The 20,783-nt window shown below is 45.5% G+C and overlaps 1 protein-coding gene across 5 annotated transcripts in view; it reads left to right on the forward strand.

Annotated features, from left to right (window-relative positions):
• The window catches only part of SMG7 (SMG7, nonsense mediated mRNA decay factor), a 44,052-nt gene extending 23,893 nt beyond the window's left edge, over window positions 1-20,159 (forward strand). The window contains exons 9-24 of one of the 5 annotated variants that reach the window (XM_027900508.1): window positions 1,255-1,417; window positions 2,471-2,627; window positions 3,681-3,751; window positions 3,995-4,055; window positions 4,729-4,848; window positions 5,082-5,517; window positions 8,958-9,102; window positions 9,942-10,082; window positions 10,200-10,339; window positions 11,074-11,439; window positions 12,890-13,039; window positions 15,400-15,480; window positions 16,049-16,208; window positions 17,043-17,213; window positions 17,326-17,477; window positions 17,981-20,159. In XM_027900508.1, the coding sequence (XP_027756309.1) occupies window positions 1,255-1,417; window positions 2,471-2,627; window positions 3,681-3,751; window positions 3,995-4,055; window positions 4,729-4,848; window positions 5,082-5,517; window positions 8,958-9,102; window positions 9,942-10,082; window positions 10,200-10,339; window positions 11,074-11,439; window positions 12,890-13,039; window positions 15,400-15,480; window positions 16,049-16,208; window positions 17,043-17,213; window positions 17,326-17,477; window positions 17,981-18,094 (2,628 nt within the window). In that variant the 3' untranslated portion in view covers window positions 18,095-20,159. Of the gene's footprint in view, window positions 1-1,254; window positions 1,418-2,470; window positions 2,628-3,680; window positions 3,752-3,994; window positions 4,056-4,728; window positions 4,849-5,081; window positions 5,518-8,957; window positions 9,103-9,941; window positions 10,340-11,073; window positions 11,440-12,889; window positions 13,040-15,399; window positions 15,481-16,048; window positions 16,209-17,042; window positions 17,214-17,325; window positions 17,478-17,980 lie in introns of all 5 variants that reach the window. The other 4 variants (XM_027900506.1, XM_027900505.1, XM_027900507.1 and 1 more) reach the window with 4 other exon arrangements.
• Window positions 20,160-20,783: the final 624 nt, after the last annotated feature.

Below are 20,783 nucleotides of genomic sequence, written 5' to 3' on the forward strand. Positions count from 1 at the left end.
GGAGAAGGAGCAGGGAGTGTGGATTTGTTCAGCAGAGCAGTGGCTGCTTTTCAAAATTAGGGAGAAGATGGCCTTGGCAATAGAAAAACTTACAAATGTTCTTTACAGTGTCTTTTTACATTTTTTTTTACCTTGAATTGGGCTGCTACAGTGGGTCCAAACTGTCTTTAAAATAAATTTTCAAAGCCACAGAACTAGCTGTGAATTGTATTAGCTTTGAATGTGGGCTGTTTTAAAATTAAATAACTGTGTATCTCTGTGTGTGATGTTGGCTGTTGAACGAGTACTGCTTTTTGCACAGTGCTTATGATCAATAAATAAGGGCATGTGGAACAGTCTTAGTTTTCTGGACTGAGCCAGGGTGTTAAAACAGAGCTCACTGAGCCCTGCTCTGTGCTTAGGTTACTTTTTTGTTTATATTATGCAATACAAAGCTTAATTTACTAGAGAGCAACTCTTGTGGATTCAGTGGGTTGAATGTGGATGTCAAGTTGCACGGTGAGAAATCAGCTGAACTTTGTGGCTGATTTTAACTCTGAGGAGAGCAGTTACAGGACTTGGAGTGTTCGGTCAGGCCCACCATGCTGCTGCTGGCAGCTCTGCCAGCCTGAGTTGTTTGCTGTACAGATTGTTGTGTCTGAAGATAAGCTGGTTGAGTTTTAGGAATATCTCCTTTTTTTTTTGTTTTTTTCCCCAAAAAAGCATTAAAGTTTCTTTTCCTGTCCTGAGAAAGGTGACTTTCCAGCATAGTTACAGAAAGGCATTTGTAAATAGCTCATGCTATTTTAGTCCACCAAGGCATTCCATGACCCATGAAGTCAGATGTGGAATTAGTTTTTAATACATAACCACCCAGTAGTTAAATTTTCCTGGGGTGCGGTTTTTGGTTTTTTTTTAATGTCCCCTTTTCTGTGCTGTTTCTTTGAAAGGCTGATAAATTCAGTGCCATCACTGCACGTTCAAGTTGCACTTGCTCTGAAATAGAACCATAACCAAGGGGAGGTTGATTTGTTGAGCATCTGAGCTGGTGTGCAGGCAAAATCCTTGAGCTTCAGCAGTGGGCACCTTCCCAAGTCCTGCTGGGAAGCCCAGCGCTGTGCTAGTAGGGATGACCTGAAAATAAAACCCAGAATGCCTGTTGCCTTAAGGCAGAAGCCTTAGTCAAGCAGTGAAGCAACAACTACTTATCCTTTCAAGTGTGTGTGTGTGTGCTTTGCCATCTAAAAATACATCCCCCCTGTGCCTTTGTTGCAGAGGTTGTTGTTCCAGAAGGCCTTCAATTCTCAGCAGTTGGTCCATATTACTGTTATCAACCTGTTCCAACTGCATCACCTGCGAGACTTCAGCAACGAAACGGAGCAGCACAGCTACAGCCAGGATGAGCAGCTCTGCTGGACACAGCTCCTGGCTCTCTTCAGTGAGTGTGCAGCCTGATTGATTTTTGTAGTTCCCTTTGGTTTTTTTGCATGGAATCCATTAGTAATTTCCTGTCAGTAGCCAGCTTAATGGTTGTGTGAGGTAAGTGCTGAGAATAGACATTAGGGGAGAAAGTTTAGAGAGAAGATGGTTGCACAGGGTCATTTATGTCAGCAGTGCTGACTAACACTGGATTTGAGAGCCCTGGGCTTACTGTGTTTGAAGTTTTACAGAACTCTGCATTGTTTTCCTGGTTCTGAAAGAGCATTTTAACTTGGGTGCAAAGTTGGATCCAGGTTGGCAGTGGGTACCACTCCTGGGGGTGCAATGGAGATGGTCCTGATTCCACAGGGCTGAAGTAGAAGCTGAGTCAGCTGAGACCTCAACTGCTTCTATGCCTGTGATATTACTGACTGGGAGATAAGTGGGAGTGCTGAGCATTTTAAACTCTAAGAAAATAAGCATTATGTGGCTAATCTGATCCACTCCATGATCAGCTTGGCCTTGTTTGTCAACACTTAAATTTCTGAAGAGCTGGATTTCTTCAGATTCCAGCCTGGAGTTGATTCTGAGAACACCATGGTCACACAGGTGTGGTCACTGTTCTCAGCTCTTGTGCCCTAAGGGGTCTGGGCTGGGTGACTGCCTGCAGAGATGGCTCCAGTGTGTTTGTGTGCCTGCTGACTTGGGAAAAGCAGATTAAATGCAGGTAGATAGTTGAGTTGGTAATTTCTAATAAATAGCTGAGTGAATATTTTTGCACTGGGCTCGTCTCACCCTATTTTTTAAAGTTACCAAAGAGATTAGCCCATGATGCTTAAAGGGAAAAAAAAAACACCACGGTTCTGTTTTATGGTAGAAAAATATTGAAAAAAAAAAAATCTTCTGGTCTGTTGGTGGATTGTTTAAGATAAAGTAACTGGGCTGTTTTGTTCTAAATAACTAGTCTTAAAAACAGGGGGATGTGTTCGATTAAATTATGTTCAACTTCAACGCGTCATTCCCACACTGTGGAATTGGTTTGTCCTGTTTTTATCCCTTACTCTGTTTCCAGTGTCCTTTCTTGGAGTTCTGTGCAAGTGTCCTTTACAAAACGACTACCAGGAGGACTCTGGGGCTGCATATCCTCTTCCAGCTGTGAAGGTTTCCATGGACTGGCTGAAACTTCGGCCTAGTGTTTTCCAGGAGGCAGTGGTTGATGAAAGACGGTAGTGAGTGTTAATCTTTCTTTTGATACCTTTCATTGTGTGAATTCATAATTACTGGCGATCCACAGATTAGTCATGGGAAGAGGGATCGTGTGACTCATTATTACGGACATGGAAATGATAGAAAGTGTATGTGCTAAAGAGTTCATAAAGCAAAATGTGAGACTTGTGGTTAAATGAGCAAATTCAGTGTTTTAATTTGCTTCAGGTTTGTGTAGAACTTTTTTTTTTTTTTAAATCAGCAGGGTCTAGTTTATAATATCTGACTTCAGCATAACTGCTGAGTGTTCCCTTAGTCTAATCTATTGTAATGGTTTCTCAGATTACTGAGGGAGGTGGCAGGAGAATACTTGCTTTAATTTCATGCACTAAGCCATTTCTTGGGCAGTGCTGGAATCCAGTTTTTCTGGTTCATTTACCCAGAAATTAAATTGAATTGAATAGAGAGGGTCCTTAAATGTCAGCTCGGGCATTTTTGTTCTAGACTGTTGCTCTGATTTTTCACTTCTGCCACTAATCTCATAAATTTAGGCTTAAATAGTTCCAAACATCCTGAAACAGTTCTTTGTTGCCTCCATGGTGCCCATCACTGAAGCAGAAGGATGACTGGGCTTTCAGGTGGGGTCTTTTAAAAAAACTGGAGCAAGCAGCCTGTTGGTGGCAGTTAAATGTTAACCACCTAGGCAGTGATCAGTGTGATTTGAAAATTATTTGCTCCAGGGCCTCTGGGAGGAATTTCCAGTCATGGCTTGTACTGGTGTTGCAGGGCAAGGCAGGGGACTGCCAGTTCACCTCTAGCTTAATGGTCTTCCTTACCTAGAGCTTCTTGCCTTTGTGGTAACTGCTCCAGTGTCACAGAGCACTTGGGAACTTAGATTGGCTTTTAAAAAATACTAATTTTTTCAAGAAGGTGGTCTTTTCCCTGACACTTGAGAGAAACTTTACCTTTTCTTGGCAATCAGAGGATTAATGGAAGCTGTGACTGTGTAACAGAGTTCAGTGTCATTCCCTGTTTTGCCATTTTCACTAATGGTTTGTCTGGTTTCTAATTTACAGCATATGGCCCTGGCTGATCTCTCTTCTGAACAGCTTTCAGCCTCATGAAGAAGATCTATCCAGTAATAATGGTAAGGACACTTCTGGTCTGTTCTGTGAAGAACTGGGAACCGTGCATGTTTTTCCTGATGATGGATGGGGGGGGAAAGTGCAGTTGAAGAGCAAATAAGGAAGGTAGTAGTCCTTTAGTATTAGTGCATGTGAACACTTTGCAAGTGCTGCTTTTGTGTAGTGGCCATGCTGAGGTATCTGCTCGTGGTACTGTGCTCAGTGCTGTCATGCTCTCCTTACACTATTTCCTGTCTGTTTGCTAGCAACCCCCCTTCCAGAAGAATTTGAGTTACAAGGATTCCTGGCTCTGAGGCCCTCGTTCAGGTGGGTAACAGCTGAAGGATCCTGTACTCTTGCTGATGTCATGACTTTGACAGACATGGACCTGTTCCCTGCAGTATCTTATTTATGAATGTTTACTGCTGTATGTATTGATGTAGTCTCTTCCAAACAAATGTAGTGGATGATGTAGCAAAACTGTGAAAATCTTGAGTTCACAGTAATGCTCGTGACTTTTTTTTTTTTTTGGTTTTACTCTGTAGCCTTCAGACTTATGAATGGAAGGGGAAAATTTTAAGAAGTGAGAAAAGGAATGCTTTTGCATGAAACCTGCTTGATGTGATTTTTCTTTGCTGGTTTTTACTCTGTTTTTAACTGTATTCCTGTACCTAACATCATCCACAAATGCTGACTAAAAATATTAGATATATTCACCCAACTATTATTTCTCTGATTTTGGTTATCACTCAGATGAGCTTCTGGTCTTTTGTTATTTAAAAAAACCTACCAAACCTCTTTAATGTGTAGATGGATCTTACCAGAAGAAAATTACAACTGTATATCGGACGTCTCTCTTTAACAGTCACATTTTGAGTAACTCCTGCTGAAAGTTTACAGCTTTTAATAGAGTAATGCTGGCATGTTGTATTTCTAAAGAAATACGATGCTGCAGAGGGTAATTGTGGAATTAATATTCCCTCTCCTGTGTCAACACTAGGAACTTGGATTTTTCCAAAGGCCACCAGGCAATTACAGGAGATAAAGAGGGGCAGCAACGTCGGATACGGCAGCAGCGCCTGATCTTCACAGGCAAATGGATTGCTGATAATCAGCCGAGGTAATTGGAGTACCTGCTGTATTTCCCTGCTGCCATGTGCTGAGGTAACACAGGGGCCAGAGCTCAGTGTTATTTTTCTCTCTGTTCAACGCAGCAATTACCTGTAATGTGAGTACTGGATGCTGACAGCACTGACAGCGTGTTCTGTGGGTCAGCGTGCCATTGCTTCGTGGACTGACTGTGATAAGTAATGCAGTTAATTGTACTTGCTTTTCAATTCCTCTCTTTCTCAGGTTGATTCAGTGTGAAAACGAGGTAGGAAAGCTGTTGTTTGTGACAGAAATCCCGGAGCTGTTACTGGAGGACCCTAGTGAAGCCAAAGAGAGCCTCACCTTGCAGGAGACATCCACGGCAGAGCCGCTGTGTGCCGATGGCAGCCCTGGACTCAAATCGGTTCTGTCTTCTGGCAGAAGCCTGAACAACAACTGTGATGCAGGAGAAAAGCCAATGGTCACGTTCAAAGAGAACATCAAGCCCCGGGAGCTGAACAGGGAGCAAGGGCGCATCTACCCCCCCAAAGACGTAGCGAGGGAAAGGAGGGACTTTAGCAAAGGGATAGTGGCCACTAAGAATGATGGGAAGAAGGATAACAACAAAAGGAAGAATGAGCCCAAGAAATGCGGCTTGGATAAGATGCAGGAAGCAGGAAAGCAGAACGTGGCAGTTCAGGTAAGCTCGGAGGGATGCTGTGTCTGAGGAGGTACCACGAGTGTGTCGGGGAAGGCGCTGCCTGTGGAGAGTGTGGTAGAGCTGAGGTCTCACTGTGGGCACTGCTAATGCAGCTAATGTACAAAAATATAAAACTTCTGCCTCAAAGGCCAGGTATTGGTGATCTTGGGGTCTCTGCCCTTTCCCTTGATGCTGTCTCAGTTTGTTGGGGAGAAAAGGAGAGGGAGCAATGAAAGGTGGTTTTGCTATGTTAACTGTCTTAAAAAAACCTCAGACTTCTACCCATTCCACAAATCATTGAGGCCACCAAGGCTGTTCACACGGGCAGGTTGCAGTCATGCCTCACCCATGCTGTGGTCTGTTGAGAAGGAACTGGGTACTCTGCATGTTTGGTTGACTTGTGCACTTCCAACAAACTGAACACCAAATAGGATAGGAGGAGTAAGATCCTCTGTACTGTGGGTCAGGTGTCTCTGTGGAAGTAAGGAGAGCCACACTACTCTTAAATCGTAAATCTGTGCTCAGGAACCTGCTCAAAATTGTTGATTTTCGCATCAGCTGCTCTTTTATCAGCTATATTTTTTTAGGGGTATGCTTTTTGCTCTATTTCTGTGAGCATTGCATACAAAGTCAGGTAAACAGTGAATTTACTGGTCTGACTTACCACTGAGTTGTAGTAAAAAAGAGTGGAGAGTTTCAGGGCTGATCTGATCTGTACCTGCACAATCTCAGTCATTCCCCCAGTGATGACTGGGACCATTTAATGATAGTGATGGACACTCTAATATTTCCCTAGAGAAACTGTGTCAGTTCTTCATTGTTCTTGCAAGTGGAAATTATTTCCTAATGCACTTTATCTCCCTTGCCTCTGTGTAAGCCCATCACTGCTGCCCAGGACAGGTCTGCAGAATACTTCTCTGCAACTGCCCTGGAGTCCTGTGTAATTGAGGTCGTGTTTTCCCTAGGCTAGACAAACCATCTCTTGCAGTCTTTCCAGCTTGTGGTGTTAGGACTCTTGGATCGTTCTTCTTGTTCTCCTCCTGATTATTTGCCGTTAAACATCAGGGATATGAAATGGAAGGTCTGAACTGGCAGCATTATTCAGTTGGTTTTGCAGAGGGTCCTATCCAGGAGGGCAAAGGGTCACTGTAAAAGGCGGCAGAAACCATGTGGGAATTGTTGGTGACTCGCTGAGTGCCATTCTGGTATCTGAAAACCAGCACAGGTGAGTTAGAATAGCAGGTTTCTTACTTGTCTTTGTCAAACGTGTCTGGGTTGTGGTTGCAGGCCTGAGCATAACCCCCAGTTTTGGTTTTTGTGCCCCTGTCTTGCAAAGTAAGGACTTGAGGCTGATAAAGCCCCACCAGATCTGAGAAATAAAGGTAGCTTTTTAGATAGGGAAAATAACTTATTTATCAGAAATTTGCTTCTCTTAATCTTAAGAGACAACAAACCCAGGAAGAACTTATTTCAAACCCAGCAGTAGCAGAATCTGCTCTGATACGGTTGGTCATCCTCCTCTTCTTCAGTAGAAATTAATGTTGACTTTTTAGTTCCATCAGCTGTATTTATGGCAGCTAATCCAAAGAAGTGCCATTTGTTTTATGTAGCTTGTGGACTTATTTTTCCAGTCCTTCCCCCCACTCTGGGAATTGGTTTTTGTACCAGTTGGTGGACTGTTAGTGCTCTGCTTTGGCCTTCCTGGAAATACCAGGCTTTATCTCCTCCATAGTTCATTGCCTTCCCGAGCTTAGTTGCTGAAAATGCTGCAGCTCCTGCTTAGCAAAAATGTGAGGAATGTTACACAGAACAAATCAGTCCTGCTTGGCAGATAAGTGGAGAACTTGCATGCTCAGGCAGGACATGACGTAGGTTGAATCTCAACTCTCTTAAGTCACTTGGGACCACTGTGGGACTAAATGTTTGGTAGCATTGACACTTCAGAGGTGAGATCAGGTAGAAGCAAGGAAGCAACTGAAATTTGTCTGTCTTGATTAGTCATTTTAGGTAATTAGATTTATCAAGTTAACTGTAAATCAGAGAGCCCTTTGGAAGCCATGCTTTGGGAATTTGTTATAGCACCTTTGAGTTTCCGATGGACTAGAACTCCTGTTTTGAAATCCCTTGGAAAGAAGAGTGTCTTTGAACTCTCCAACATTTCTGTAAAACAATACACAGCTCTTGGTGTGGATTATAAAAACATTGGGCTTATTGTGGAGAAAAAAAGGGACAGCACAATGTAAGTAGAATTTACAGGATGTGATGGAGGGTGAAGGTGTCAGTGATGTGGCACGAGCAAGGGTTGCATTGTTTGTGGTGTTTAGCATCAACCAGAACGTGGAGTTCCCTCTGGACTTTTTCTAGTGGGACATCAGAAATTCACCCAGACCTCCCAGTTTTACAAGCACAGAAAGAACCCTACGCTCCCATAATTTCCAAATGGGGAGATTCAATTTGAAAAAGAATTTAAGAAAACATTTGAATGCATCTATCCCTTTACTGTTGTATTTTGGCAGGGAAAAAAATACCCTGTAACTCCTTTCCACTCAGCAGCACTAAATGTTGAAATAAACCCCCCAGTTCTGGTTTGTTTGGTTTGGATTTTTTTTTTTTTTAATGTGGTCCCTGATACAGCCCTTTTTTCGCTCACCTTTGAGGCTTGGTGTCAGGTCTGCTCCTGGGCCCTTTCTGTATTGCCCGGGTTCCTTGCTTGCTGTCTTTTTCCTGCCTGCTCCATCTTGCATTCCAGGCAGTTCTGCTGAGCTGAACAGAAAGGGAAAGTAGTCTTCCCCTCTGTCTTCCTCTCCAGGAAGACCCAGACTGCAGCAGACTCAGAATCAGGTAAACATTACATTACATTCTTCTCTCTGCCTTTAACTGGTGCAGCTCTTTCAACAGAACACCCAGCAGTTACACAGTAAACTGAACGAGGTTAAGCGCTTCTGCTGTTTGTCCTGTGTGCTCTGGGTCCAAATAATTTCATTAGGCTGAGAAGAATTCCCTAGGAAGAAGGTGGCAGTGTTTGTTTTTTAAGGTGCTGCAGGTAAGTGGCATGAGTTAGGCTGAAGCAGTGCCCTGGGAGAAGCGTAATAGCATCTGCACTTTTGTTATTAAACACTGCAGGTGAGCAGCGTGGTAAGTTCTCTGGATGGTTTGAGGATTATTATGTCTGCTTCCCATTCTCTTGCTAGAGAAAGAACCTGTTGCATCTTCTGAGTAGATAACCCTTAGAGTGCTTTTACGAGGCAAGGAGTGCCTGAGGACACACAGGGTAACGTGCCTGAGGTCAGTGAGGAGGGTTCCTGTGCTCCAAACCCCTCCCAGTTACTTAGGGGAAAGATGGTCCCTCAACCAATCTGAGAGTTTGTTTTTTGGCTTGATGTGATGTGGGTAATTACAGGAAAAGCGATCTAATTCCTTCATACTTTCTTTTGTGTCAGGTGAAATCCCAGACAGAGATGAGGAAGACTCCAGTGTCTGAAGCCAGGAAAACACCTGTAACTCAGACTCCAAGTCAGGCCAGCAGTTCCCAGTTCATCCCCATTCATCACCCAGGAGCCTTCCCTCCCCTCCCTAGCCGGCCAGGTAATCTGCCTTGTTCTTTTGGAGTGTGATTTATTGTTGACTGCCAAGAAAACCATGCAGTAGTGGTTGTTAGGGGCTCTGTTAATGAACGTGGATTTTCACGTTGAGAATCTTAACAAGTAGTAAAGAATGGGCAATATCAGAATTGAAACAAGATAAATAAGATTGTTTATGCTTTGGAATCGAGGTCTGTCAATGTAAGTCACCGGGACATCTTCCCTGTCCCAAAGTCAGCCCAAAGTCTGGCCTGTGAGGCACAGAGAATTAAAGCTTGCCTTCCAAACCTGGCTTTTCAATGTGAACTGCAGGGAAGGAATTGATCTTGCGGATATGAGGATTTGTTTGCTTACCATCTGTCTCTATCTAAATTAATCCAGAGACTGGTGATCCTCTGGGAGGAGGCAGTAGACTTAGTTTATTGATTGCTTCTATTTATTCCTGCAGAAGTTTAGTCCCTGAAAACGTGTTTGAAGGTGAGGGAACTTAGGGGATAATGCATCAAAAACCCCAGACTGGTGAAGAAAAAGGTAGTTTTTTGAGATGGAGGTATGGGAGGAGGGGGAACATGGTTCTCTGAGGCACTTCTCTGGCTGACTATTATCAGTGCCTGGAATATTGCAAGAAAACTCCAGAACTCCGAATCCCTGTGTGATTGATCACATCCATGTACGTGCAAAGGTGAGGAAGGACGTTACAGTGCATGTCTGCAGACTGGTGCCTCCTTTCCTCATAGTCTCAATGAACAGCATAGGGAGAAAAAAAACCCACTAAATGTTTTCTGGAGGGAGCTGTCTGCTCTGCCAAATTGCAATTAAAGGCGCATTTTCATCTCTTCCCAGGATTTCCACCTCCAACCTATGTCGTCCCCCCTCCTGTGGCTTTCTCCATGAGCACGGGGTACACCTTCCCGGGTGGCGTTTCTGTCCCAGGAACCTTCCTCCAGCCCACAGCTCACTCGCCTGCAGGAAACCAGGTGCAAGGTGGGAAACAGTCCCACATTCCTTACAGCCAGCAACGGCCCTCTGGACCAGGGCCAATGACCCAGGGACCTCAGCAAACACCACCTCCTTCCCAGCAACCCCTCTCATCTTTACCAGCTCAGGCAACAGCACAGTCCGCAAGCCAGTTACAGGTCCAAGCTCTGGCCCAGCAGCAGCAGCAGCAGCAACAACAGTCCCCCACAAAAGCTGTGCAGGGCCTGGGGAAGAGCCCACCGCACCACTCCGGATTCCAGCAGGTAAACTGGGCCTGTGCTACGTGCTGAGCTTAGTTTAAAAATAAAGGGCAGCGTTTGAGACTTGCGTTCCTGGGTTGCCTTTCAAAATCGTGGTTAAAGAGTGTTTTGATGGTGAACTTCTGGGGGGAATTTGAAAAGGAGCAGAAGTTTGGTGGTGGGTGTGACTGTGTGGCGCTGGAGCTGAGAGGAAGGTACGTACCGGAATGGGAATGTGTTTTCTGTCACGCTTTTTCTCTGTGTTTATAGGCAAGAGATGAAGGTGATATTTCTGATCAGGTACTTCTGTCCTAGGCCTTTCTGGTTTCCTTGTGTGAGTGTGGAACCTTCCCCCACACTCTTGGCTAATGGTGCACTGCCAGTTCCCTCACAGCTCTTAGATTTATACACACTTTGTGCTGGAGGAAAATCTCCCTTCTGACATGTCTGGACTCAATGGTGAGACCCTTCCAGTGTTCTGGGCAGCTCATACCTTAATAAAGGTTTACTTTATAGGTTTAAGTTAATGAGGTATTGGATTAGAGGAAGGATTATACTTGGCCGTCGGTTTAAAGCTGGACTAGGGAGTATTAGACTGGGGAGTATAAAGCTGGACTTCAGGGAGCATTTTGGTGAATAACATGGACATCACACACACATTCGGAGTTGCTGTCACACGTGAACCAGGCTGACAGTTTGGCATTCAGGTAACATTAACTGTTCCTCCCTGCTGGTGAAATCCTGTGTCTCTGCCTCAGTACCCGCAGACAGACTCATCGAAGCAGCTCTGGAATCCCCCCCAAGTCCAAGGCTCCCTGGGGAAGATCATGCCTGTAAAGCAGCCCTATTACCTGCAGGCCCAGGACCCTCTCAAATTATTTGAACAGTCATTGCAGCCTCCCGTGATGCAACAGCAACCTCTGGAGAAAAAAATGAAGCCTTTCCCAATGGAGCCATATAACCAGAACCCCTCAGAAGTCAAGGTGCCAGAATATTACTGGGACTCTTCCTATGGCATGGCTGAAAACAGGGTGATGGCCCAGCAGTCGAACATGGACCGCAGGGGAAAGCGGCAGGGAGTCTTCCGCTCCGAGCAGGAGGCTGTCTCCAGGATGACCTTTGAGGTAAGATCCAGGCTGGGAGTGGTGAAAACCAGTTAGGCTCTGGAATTCCCCGTTTCAGGAATGCCCCGTGGCCCCCAAGTCAGTCAATGTGAGCTTATTTAGAAGACACCTGGGTACCGTGGGGTTACAGAAAATAGTGATGTGTTCATCCCAACTGTGTGTGGGATCAGTCTCTTGAAGGTCTGGTTTCAAGCAGGTGGAAGTCTTGCTCGGTGTGGATGTGACATCGATCTCTGCATTGTGTCTGTCAGGTTGAGAAACGTGGCAGCCGATAGTTTTGGGGAGAATTCTTGTCTAGCAGCTGATGAAAACCATAAAAGCCATCCAAATAATTGCAGTTGAATTATTACCCTTTAGATGAACTCTTAACACCCCTCTAGTGAATTGAACAGGCTGCAACAGTCAGGTTGAGGCCGGAAATCGAGGCTGGGAGCAGCAGTCTGGTGTTGGATTTTTTTGTTTGTTTGTTTTTACTGAAAATCCCACCACTGAGAGCTGAATTACTTCCTTAGCTGCTGGTTGCACTAATGGAATACTTTGCTTCTGTTCAAACAGTTGTGCTGCTTCATGTTACTGTTTCTAAAACCAGCAGTCTGTGTTATTTATTGTTGGAGTTGTCTGTGAGTGCTCTTGGTGGTGTTTATAAGGAAACTTAAACAGAGGCCTCTTTAAAACCTTTTGTCGTGGTGTGCCTCTGTAAATGCACTGAGGACTTGGAGAAGGTCAGCTGGGATCACTTGGCTCATCCTTCCAAGAGAAAAGCCAGACAATATACAGGAATCTACCCCCTACCCTGATACCAGCTTGTGGTTTTTAGATGGAAAGAGGGTCAAAGCCTTATCCTTGTTCCTAGAAGGGAAACCTTGCCAGCATAGTGCAGTATGGAGAGAAGCTGTGCCCGTGATGTTTGTGCTTTAAATATCCCTCACAAAAGCCAAGGTGTCCAGTTGGACCAGCACTTGGCAGGTTTTTTTGGCCCAGTGGTCTGGTCAGCTGTTTGCTGGTGCAGCAGCTGTCACCAGGGGAAATAAGTCTGGTGGGATTTAAACTTCACTCATAGAGGAAAGAAAAAATAATTTTACTTGAAACCTAAATTACTCACAGGTCAGCTGTAGAATAATTGTAAGATTTCATGTCCTTGAATGTGGCCACAGGTTGAGTGTGTGGATGCAGTGGGGAGCACACGCTGCACTCATTCAGACTGGCTGCCTGTCACTTTGGTGGCGTGACACAGCTCCCTGTGCACATGAGGCCACGTGCCTGGGGGTGTTTTCTGCTCAGAGTTCTCTCAGCACACTTCTGCACCTCCACCTTCTCACCTCACTCCCTGCATGCTGCCTTCTGCCTTGCTCTTGCTGTTCTGGCTCCTGTTCTGCCTTAGCCTGCCCTTGCTGTCTGTGGCTGTTCTTTCTGCCTTCTGTTGTCTCACTGTGCTCATTTCTGTCACTAGGACCCCAAGAGCTCCCCTCTGCTTCCTCCGGACCTGTTAAAGAGTCTGGCTGCCTTGGAGGAGGAGGAAGAGCTGATTTTCTCTAATCCTCCTGATCTTTACCCAGCTCTGCTGGGGCCTCTCGCCTCTCTTCCTGGACGAAGCCTCTTTGTATGTATTTGATGTAATACTGCTGCTTCTCACTCTTAACTGGCATCTCTTTCTTCTGTGAAATGATAAGAAATGTGAAATTCCTTTCTCTCCCTCATCCCTCCTGTCCAATTCCCTGCCTCACCCTTCAACTAGTTTTCATGGAGGCCCACGATATGGCTCCTGGGCCAAATCCAGGCCTGTTAATTTGCTCAGAAATCAGAATAACTGATTTTTTTTGAAAAGTAGAATCCACAGGAGAGGTGTTGATGCCTCATTTAATGCACTCCCTCTTTTGCAGTTGTATGGGCTTAGTAATAAAGGGGAAGGGTGGGGCACAGATTGAGCTGTGGGGAGTCACCAGAACAAGGGTGTAGTTACAGGACAAGAGGGGGATGGTTTCAGACTGAAAGAGAGCAGGGTTAGATGGGATATTGGGAAGGAATTCCTGGCTGTGAGGGTGGGCAGGCCCTGGCACAGGTTGCCCAGAGAAGCTGTGGCTGCCCCAACTGTCCAAGGCCAGGCTGGACGGGGCTTGGAGCAACCTGGGTTAGTGGAAGGTGTCCCTGCCCATGGCAGGGATGGGCTTTCAGGTCCGTTCCAACCCAGGCCATTCTACAATTCTGTGATTATAATCTGCATGTAATAATTCCATAGAGGCAGGGGATGCTGCCCCACTAAATACAGAGGAGATTTTTTTTCCCTAAACAAGATACCTTTGGAAGAGAATAGCAAGCAACTGGCTAAATAACCAGTAACTCTTATATAAATACAGTCATTTTTGACAGACTGAGAGGCTTTTCTTTCCTACATTTTTGTATTAAATCATTCCCAGGTCACTAGCTGGAGGGTCTTACAGCTGCTGAATTTATAAATTGCCTCTGAAATTGCAGTGTGCCTTTCTAGTACAGCTACAAGCATGTTCAACAAACCCTACTAACTCAGATTAGTGGCAGTAACAAAGAATTATTCGTGACTCAAAAACCTCTGATTAAGTCTATTCCTCAGTTATTTTACCTGCCAGTAGCAAAATAGACACTCATTTCTGTCTCATTAGGCAACTTTGCTAGGAAACTAATAGCTGCTTCAGCAGCAGCTTCCTTTGAAGCTCCTCCTGTTGTGTCTGCTGACAAATGGAAGGAAAATCCTTCGCTGTGCAAGCCGTGTGGATGTGCAGAGTGGGAATTCTGTCTGCCTTTTAAAACGTGCTTTCAAAGCAATGAGCTGCCACGTTGAAAATCTTTAACAAGCTGGGAGCTGCTTGCCAAGAAGATGAGACTGTTTGTCTTAAGTTTACAGGGTAAAAGCAAAGATATTCCAGCTATTGTGAGTGAGGACCACTAGGTCAGGTTTCTGCGGTTTGAATAACAAATTTAAAAACATCTGACACGCTGAGCTGGAGCGAGTGCAGGAGGGCTTTTATTTGGAACAGGACTACAGCTCTTTATTTGGTTCACACCCAGTTTTACTTATGACTTTGTTAATACCATGGCTTTGGTGATCCTAAATTTGGTGATGTTCGTTGTCCACCAACCAAGCTTGACAATTTTTCTTTGGTTTCTGTGTCAGTGATAACTGATTCCATTTCTTCCTTAAGTACACTTGTTTCAGAGACATTATTTTTCACTCCTTAGTCATAGTTAAAACCAAACAGAAAGCTGAGAAATATGCTGGAAATGAGAGTTGTATGAGGGGGGGCTGGCATAGATGATGGAAGAGGTCATGTCCCATAATATCTTTACATGGAACCCCAGGGGAGTTTTGGGAACCTCTTTTAAATGCTTGGCTTGCATTTTTTTTTCTTCCTCTCTACAGTAATTTATAATGGAAATGAGAGAGTGCTAAATGACACTTGGAGTCTTAAACCTAATTAAAAAATCACAGCACTTGGCAGCTCTCGCTGTCTAAGAACGTCTGTACAGCAGGGCTGCTCTCAAAACTGAAAAATACTCTATCAGTAGCCACATACGAGAGTCTATAATCATGTCTGAAGGAGCCCTCTGATCACTGGGAAGAATCCTGTCCTATTTGTGCAAGTTTTCACACAACCATAAGGGATTTTGGGCAGGAATCTTCCCTCCAGATGTATCAGACAGAGTATTAGACTTCGGATTTGAAAAGCTGTTCCGGCAGTGGGGTTTGCCCCAGACCCTCAGTTGCCTTGTTTGTTGATTTTTAGGTATTAATTGCAATTATTAGAAAAACTGCTGATTCTCTGCACTTGTTAGTTTGCTTCCCCTGTCTTCCAGGGTGCTGGAGCCAAAGTGCATGGAAGGTTTTAAATGTGACCAAACCCACTTTGGCAGTTTCTGACAACAGACTTTGCTCCTGCTCAGTACACTGATGACTAACTGCTCTCTTCCCCTTTTTGATTTCTGAAGAAGTCCCTGCTGGAAAAACCATCAGAATTGATGTCTCAGTCATCGTCTTTCCTGTCCCTCAGTGGCTTTTCTCTTAATCAGGTAAGTGAGAATCAGTCTGCTGCCATTTGCTGTTTGACCCTGTGGTCAAACCAGTGGAAAACCTGAAAGAAATCCTTATGGAGGCCTAATTTCAGTCTGTATCAACCCTAATCTCTGCCTTTGTCAGTTGTCTTCCCAAATTCATTAGCTCTAACTGTGCAGATGTACTGTTGAATCTTGCTGAGTTCATGAGCCCCTTGCTCTTAGTAGAATCATGGAATAGACTGAAAAGAACTGAAAACTCTGTTGTTTTTATTTCTTGAGCAGTGAATTACCTGTTTTCTTCCAGAGAATGGAGCGGGGATCTCAATACAATTTTTCTGAGTACTGGGAATTTAATGATTTTGTGAAGGCTTTGCAGTCCAGCCAGGAAAAATCAGTCCTGATTCAGAGTGTGATGGACTTAATGTGATGGATTAAATAAAATAGAGAAGATGGGGCTGTGCAGCGAAAAAGGAGTTAGGAAATATTTTGATCTGGAATTGTTTCCTTCACACAGTCTCAGTGTTTGAAATAAACCCAACACCTAAACATTCTGTTTGTTTTCTTTTTTTTTTTTTTTTTTCAGGAAAGATACCCAAACAACAGCATGTTCAATGAGGTGTATGGGAAAAACATGAATACCAGCACAAAAACAGAAGTCACCCCCTCAGTTGCCCACCAGGAGACTTCACTCTATTCTCTCTTTGAAGGGACTCCGTGGTCTCCATCCCTTCCAGCCAGCTCAGGTAATACTGGGGTGGTGTTTCTTGCCTAGTCATTTAAGAGGATTTGAGTTAATTCTAAACCGACTGCAAGTTATATGTAACTGGAAATTTTAAAAACCCAACAAAACCCCAAACCTGCTTGACAAGGTCTCTGAAGGTTTCTGTTTTTCTTTATATATTCTCAGAAATGTGAGGAGATTCTCTAATTAATGTCGTGTAAGAACCTGGATTTTAATTTAAGTAATTGAGCAGGATAAATGTTGTAGGAGGTGTTAAATCCTGAAATCTCTTTAACTCAGTTTCCTGACAGCCCTTTGGGAGTAGGGCTTTAACTCAGACATCCAGATACTTTCAGTGTTGCTTTTTCTGGAAAAAGCAGGAAGAACTGGATTCCATAATATAGAGATTTAAAAGGGAAAAAAATGAATGACTGAAGAATACGGAGGAAAATAAGACAAAGACTCACAGAAGTCTAAAACATTCTCAGACTTGGGAGTTTGAGCTGTAAACTTGCAAACTCCTCAAGGTCCAATCTGATTTTTTTTATTTTTAATTGGTTTGTCAAGCCTGGAGACAGATAGTTTATTAGTCTGAGAGAAGTTCTTGAAGAGACATGGGAAAAACTGGCTTTGCCCTGGCAGCTCTCGCGAGGTTTCCTGGGTTTTGTGTGCTTGTAAATTTTTCCCTCAGAACTTCAGAATTTGCATTACACTCATGTAACTGAGGGAATAAAAACTGACCTTCAGCATTGGAGCAAAGTGGGGGACGGCAAAATTTGCAGCAGAAATGAAAACTTGGGGAGGCTCCCGCTGTCTCTGCTGACTGTTTTCCTCTTGCCTTTTTTGAAATCACTAGATCATTCGACACCAGCCAGCCAGTCTCCTCACTCCTCCAACCCCAGCAGCTTGCCAAGCTCCCCTCCTACCCATAACCACAATTCTGTTCCCTTCTCCAACTTTGGACCCATTGGGACTCCGGACAACAGAGACCGGAGAGTTGCAGACCGCTGGAAAACAGATAAGCCAGGCAAGTGCCGGGGTCCAGGCTCCTGCAGAGCCATCAGACGCCATCAGCTGATGGCATTTGCTTTGCACTGGTTTTGCCATGTCCCTTTGAACTTGTATTTCTCCCGTTTTAGCCATGGGAGGGTTTGGTCTGGACTATCTCCCGGCAACGTCGTCCTCTTCGGAGAGCAGCTGGCACCAGTCCAGCGCTCCCAGTGGCACCTGGGCAGCCCAAGGCCCTCCCGCCATGGAGGACTCCTCAGCTGTGCTCATGGAGAGCCTGAAGGTAGGTTTGGCTGAAATTGTGCTAAGAAATGGGTCTGTGGGGCCTGAGGATCCAGGGACGGGCATTAGCCTGTTGCAGGTGTCAGAGTTCAGTGTCAGAAGCCGAAGGTTTTTCCTGCAGATTCACTTACGCAGGCAGCGTGGGAGGCGTCGCCAGTGCTGGAAGACGTCACGGTTTTCCAGTTCTTGCTGGTTTTGAGTGTTTTGTGGATCAAGCCCGGGCTGGCAGAACTGGAAGGAATTAAAACATTTGCTTTGACTAGTCTAAAATTAGTAATAGTTAATGTGGGATGAATGTTTATGGTAATGAGGATTCTGGGGGAGCTTAAGGTTCTTCCAGGGAGCCTCTTTTTAAAAGGCCTCCTTTGAAGCCTGGGTAACTTTCACGATAAGCCAGGTATGAGTGACAAAGAAGGAGAATATAGAACACTGCCTCTGCTTTGCCATCTGTCAGAGGGGGGCTGTCTAGTGCAGGAGTTGCTAGTGTTGACTCTTTGTTTTCAGTCCATCTGGTCGAGTTCCATGATGCACCCCGGCCCTTCGGCCCTGGAGCAGCTGCTGATGCAGCAGAAGCAGAAGCAGCAGCGTGGACAAGGCGCCATGAACCCGCCGCACTGAGACAGAGGAGGCAACCCTCGCAAACGACGGCTCCATAAACCATGGCATGTTGGGTCTGCGGGACTGGCCCACACGGTCCTGTGCAGGTGGCAGCCCTCTCTTCTGTTCCTTGCTGTCAGGAGGGCGTAAGTGCTCCACCGACCCACTGAGTGTGCACAAAACGTCTGCAGTGCAAGCAAACAACATCAGGAACTCTCCCATCCCCGGGGCCCTTTGGAGGGAGAGAGGAACTGCTGTTTGGCTCACTCAGTAACCCGATATCACCGCCTCTCACCTTCTCCATCGTGCATGTCCCCAGCCACATGGGAAGTAAAAGCTGAGAACGAAGGGCAGACAGGAGAAGCCAATGAGAACTTCTCAATCCTTATCCCCTCTTTCGGGGAGACACAATAGGAATCCATTAATGATTGCTTCGCTGACTGAGAATGTAGTTGAAATTACTCCTAAAACATCTTTATTACTATCTCAGTAGTAAGATCACACTGAATTCTTCCGTACACAGAACGTGCTTCATAGTCAGTGTGTAGCAGTGAAAGCCCCAGTTGCTGCTCTGGTCAGAGGTGGTTGGTGGCGAGGTGGGGCTCTATCTCCTGCGCTAGCGAAGGAGTTTCATGAAGGAGAGTCTGGCACTTGGCACTGCTTCACCCAGAGGCTTTGGCCAGCCCACGGGTGGGTTAGAGACTCCAGCATGAAATGCCCTCTTCTCAGTAGGTGTTTGAGCTATAATGGGTGACATGGGGCATCGCAGCACTCTGCTGAACAAGCAAGTTAACTGCTATGGGGTTTTAAATTAATGTGTGATTCCTGTACATTTTACTGTAGCATAGTGGCTAGCCCCACAAAGGGCAGGCTAGTCTGTGCATTCACAGCCTGACTCATTTTAATAGGTAGGTAGAAAGCTTTCAATGGTTTTCTTTTTGTTTTGTTTTGTTTTCGGTTTTGTTTTGTTTTTCTGTTTTTGTTTTTTTTTTTTTTCTCTCCATCCTCCCATCTTCGCTGAACGCTCGTAGTTTTCATTACCACGTGCAACATCTCGCAAGAAAATAATCAGGGGTCCAGCAGGGCTGGGTAAATCCGACAGTCAGCCTGGACAGTGTGGAGAGTCCACACCCCCAGCAAGGCACAGGTCAGCTCTTGCAGAAACCCGTCCCCCTCCCTGCCCCAGCTGCAGCCCCAAGCTTTCAGTTCCAGAAACAAATCCAAGGCACCCATGGACACACGTGTGTGAACCGCACATGGAAACGGCGTAGAGCTGTTCACAGCTGAAAAAAAGGTGCAGAAGGGAAAAGGAAAAAAAAAAACAACGTTTTATTTGCTATTTATTAGGGGGAAGGAAGACTGGAAGCTTCGTTAAAGGACAGCGTTCTCGTTAGGTTTCCCAGGGAAGTTACGGAAACAATCTCAATGTCCATTTGCTGTGTTTAGCAGTAGGGGTTTGTGTGATGATTCAGGATCTCTGGGCTGGAATTCAGACGCAGAGCAAAAGCACATGCAAGGAGCTGAAGCGAGACTGGAGTCTGGGCAGCTCCAGAGAACACGAAAAGGGAAGGCGGAGGAGACCCGACACCCCTCGGGGGTAGAAGCAGCTCCCCTCACGAGCTCCACCTTAGCAACATCCCTTGTTCTGTGTTGCATTTCGAAGCTGTGTTTCCTTTAACGAGCCCAAAAAGTGAAGTCCCCACCCGGTGGTAATACAGCCCCACCCCCTGTGTGCTTCCCTCCGGCCCTCCCGGTCCGTGTCTGAGCTGTGCACCCCCGGCAGCTGCGACATTCCAGCGTTTGATCCGTCACTGACTCTTGCACCCCAGACGAGCTAACCAGGTTGTCCATCTCCCTGCCGGCAGCGCCCGCTCCAGCCGCACCGTTCCACTTGTGCATGAGCGCCCGGCCTCGGGAATGCGTCCGGCTCCCATCCCGCCCCCCAGCACCTGGGGGAGCCAGGGAGGGGGCCCCCAACAGAAACCGGTTTGTGTCGTAAGCTTTTTTTTTTGTGTTTTTTGTCTGTCTGTGCAAGAACTGCAGCTGCTGAAATCAGCTTTGCCTTTAATTAAACCATGTTCTCTCCCTCCGGGTCTGTGTGTAGCATTTATTTCCCCTGGGACTTGGCTGCAGGCCTTTAAAAACACGTTATTTTTCTGCAGAAGGCAGAAGAAGGTTTGAAGTTGATTCTTTTAGAATTATTTTTTTTTTACTCCCCTCGTATTTGAAAGAGACCTAAATAAATCACAGTGGTTCTGGCTTGGGCTTGGTGCAGATAATTGGATTGTGGTTTTGTGCTGCCTGTGTGCAGTGTGTTTTATGTACCAAACCAAAAATCTGGGATGGGAGTAGCTTGCAAAGCTCCTCTTTAGTTGCAGACTGAACTCGGGTAGGGCATGGATCCTTCTGCCATTCAGCTGCCTGCACATCAGGATGTTGGCTGCCTTCCTACTTCCCAGTGTGTCACAGAAAACTCCAGAGATGTTCTAGGTTTGAAATGACGGGTGTTTGTTGTATCCAGGCAGCTCTTCAGAATAAGTTCCTTTAGAAATAAATACGATATTTAGGTTATTGGCTCGGTGGGGTTGTCCAGGGCCTGTGTGATAGAATCCAAAGTGGAGAAACTGCTGCCTCTGCTTTGGAGCAAAGCTCTGAGATTGCAGGCAGCGTGCTTCTAAGTTACTGTCTCTTGTGACTGATCAGAAAAAGC

Source organism: Empidonax traillii, unplaced genomic scaffold (genome assembly GCF_003031625.1).
Source record: "Empidonax traillii isolate 1590-97213 ecotype Southwest subspecies unplaced genomic scaffold, ASM303162v1 scaffold734:size1267433, whole genome shotgun sequence".
NCBI lineage: Eukaryota > Metazoa > Chordata > Aves > Passeriformes > Tyrannidae > Empidonax > Empidonax traillii.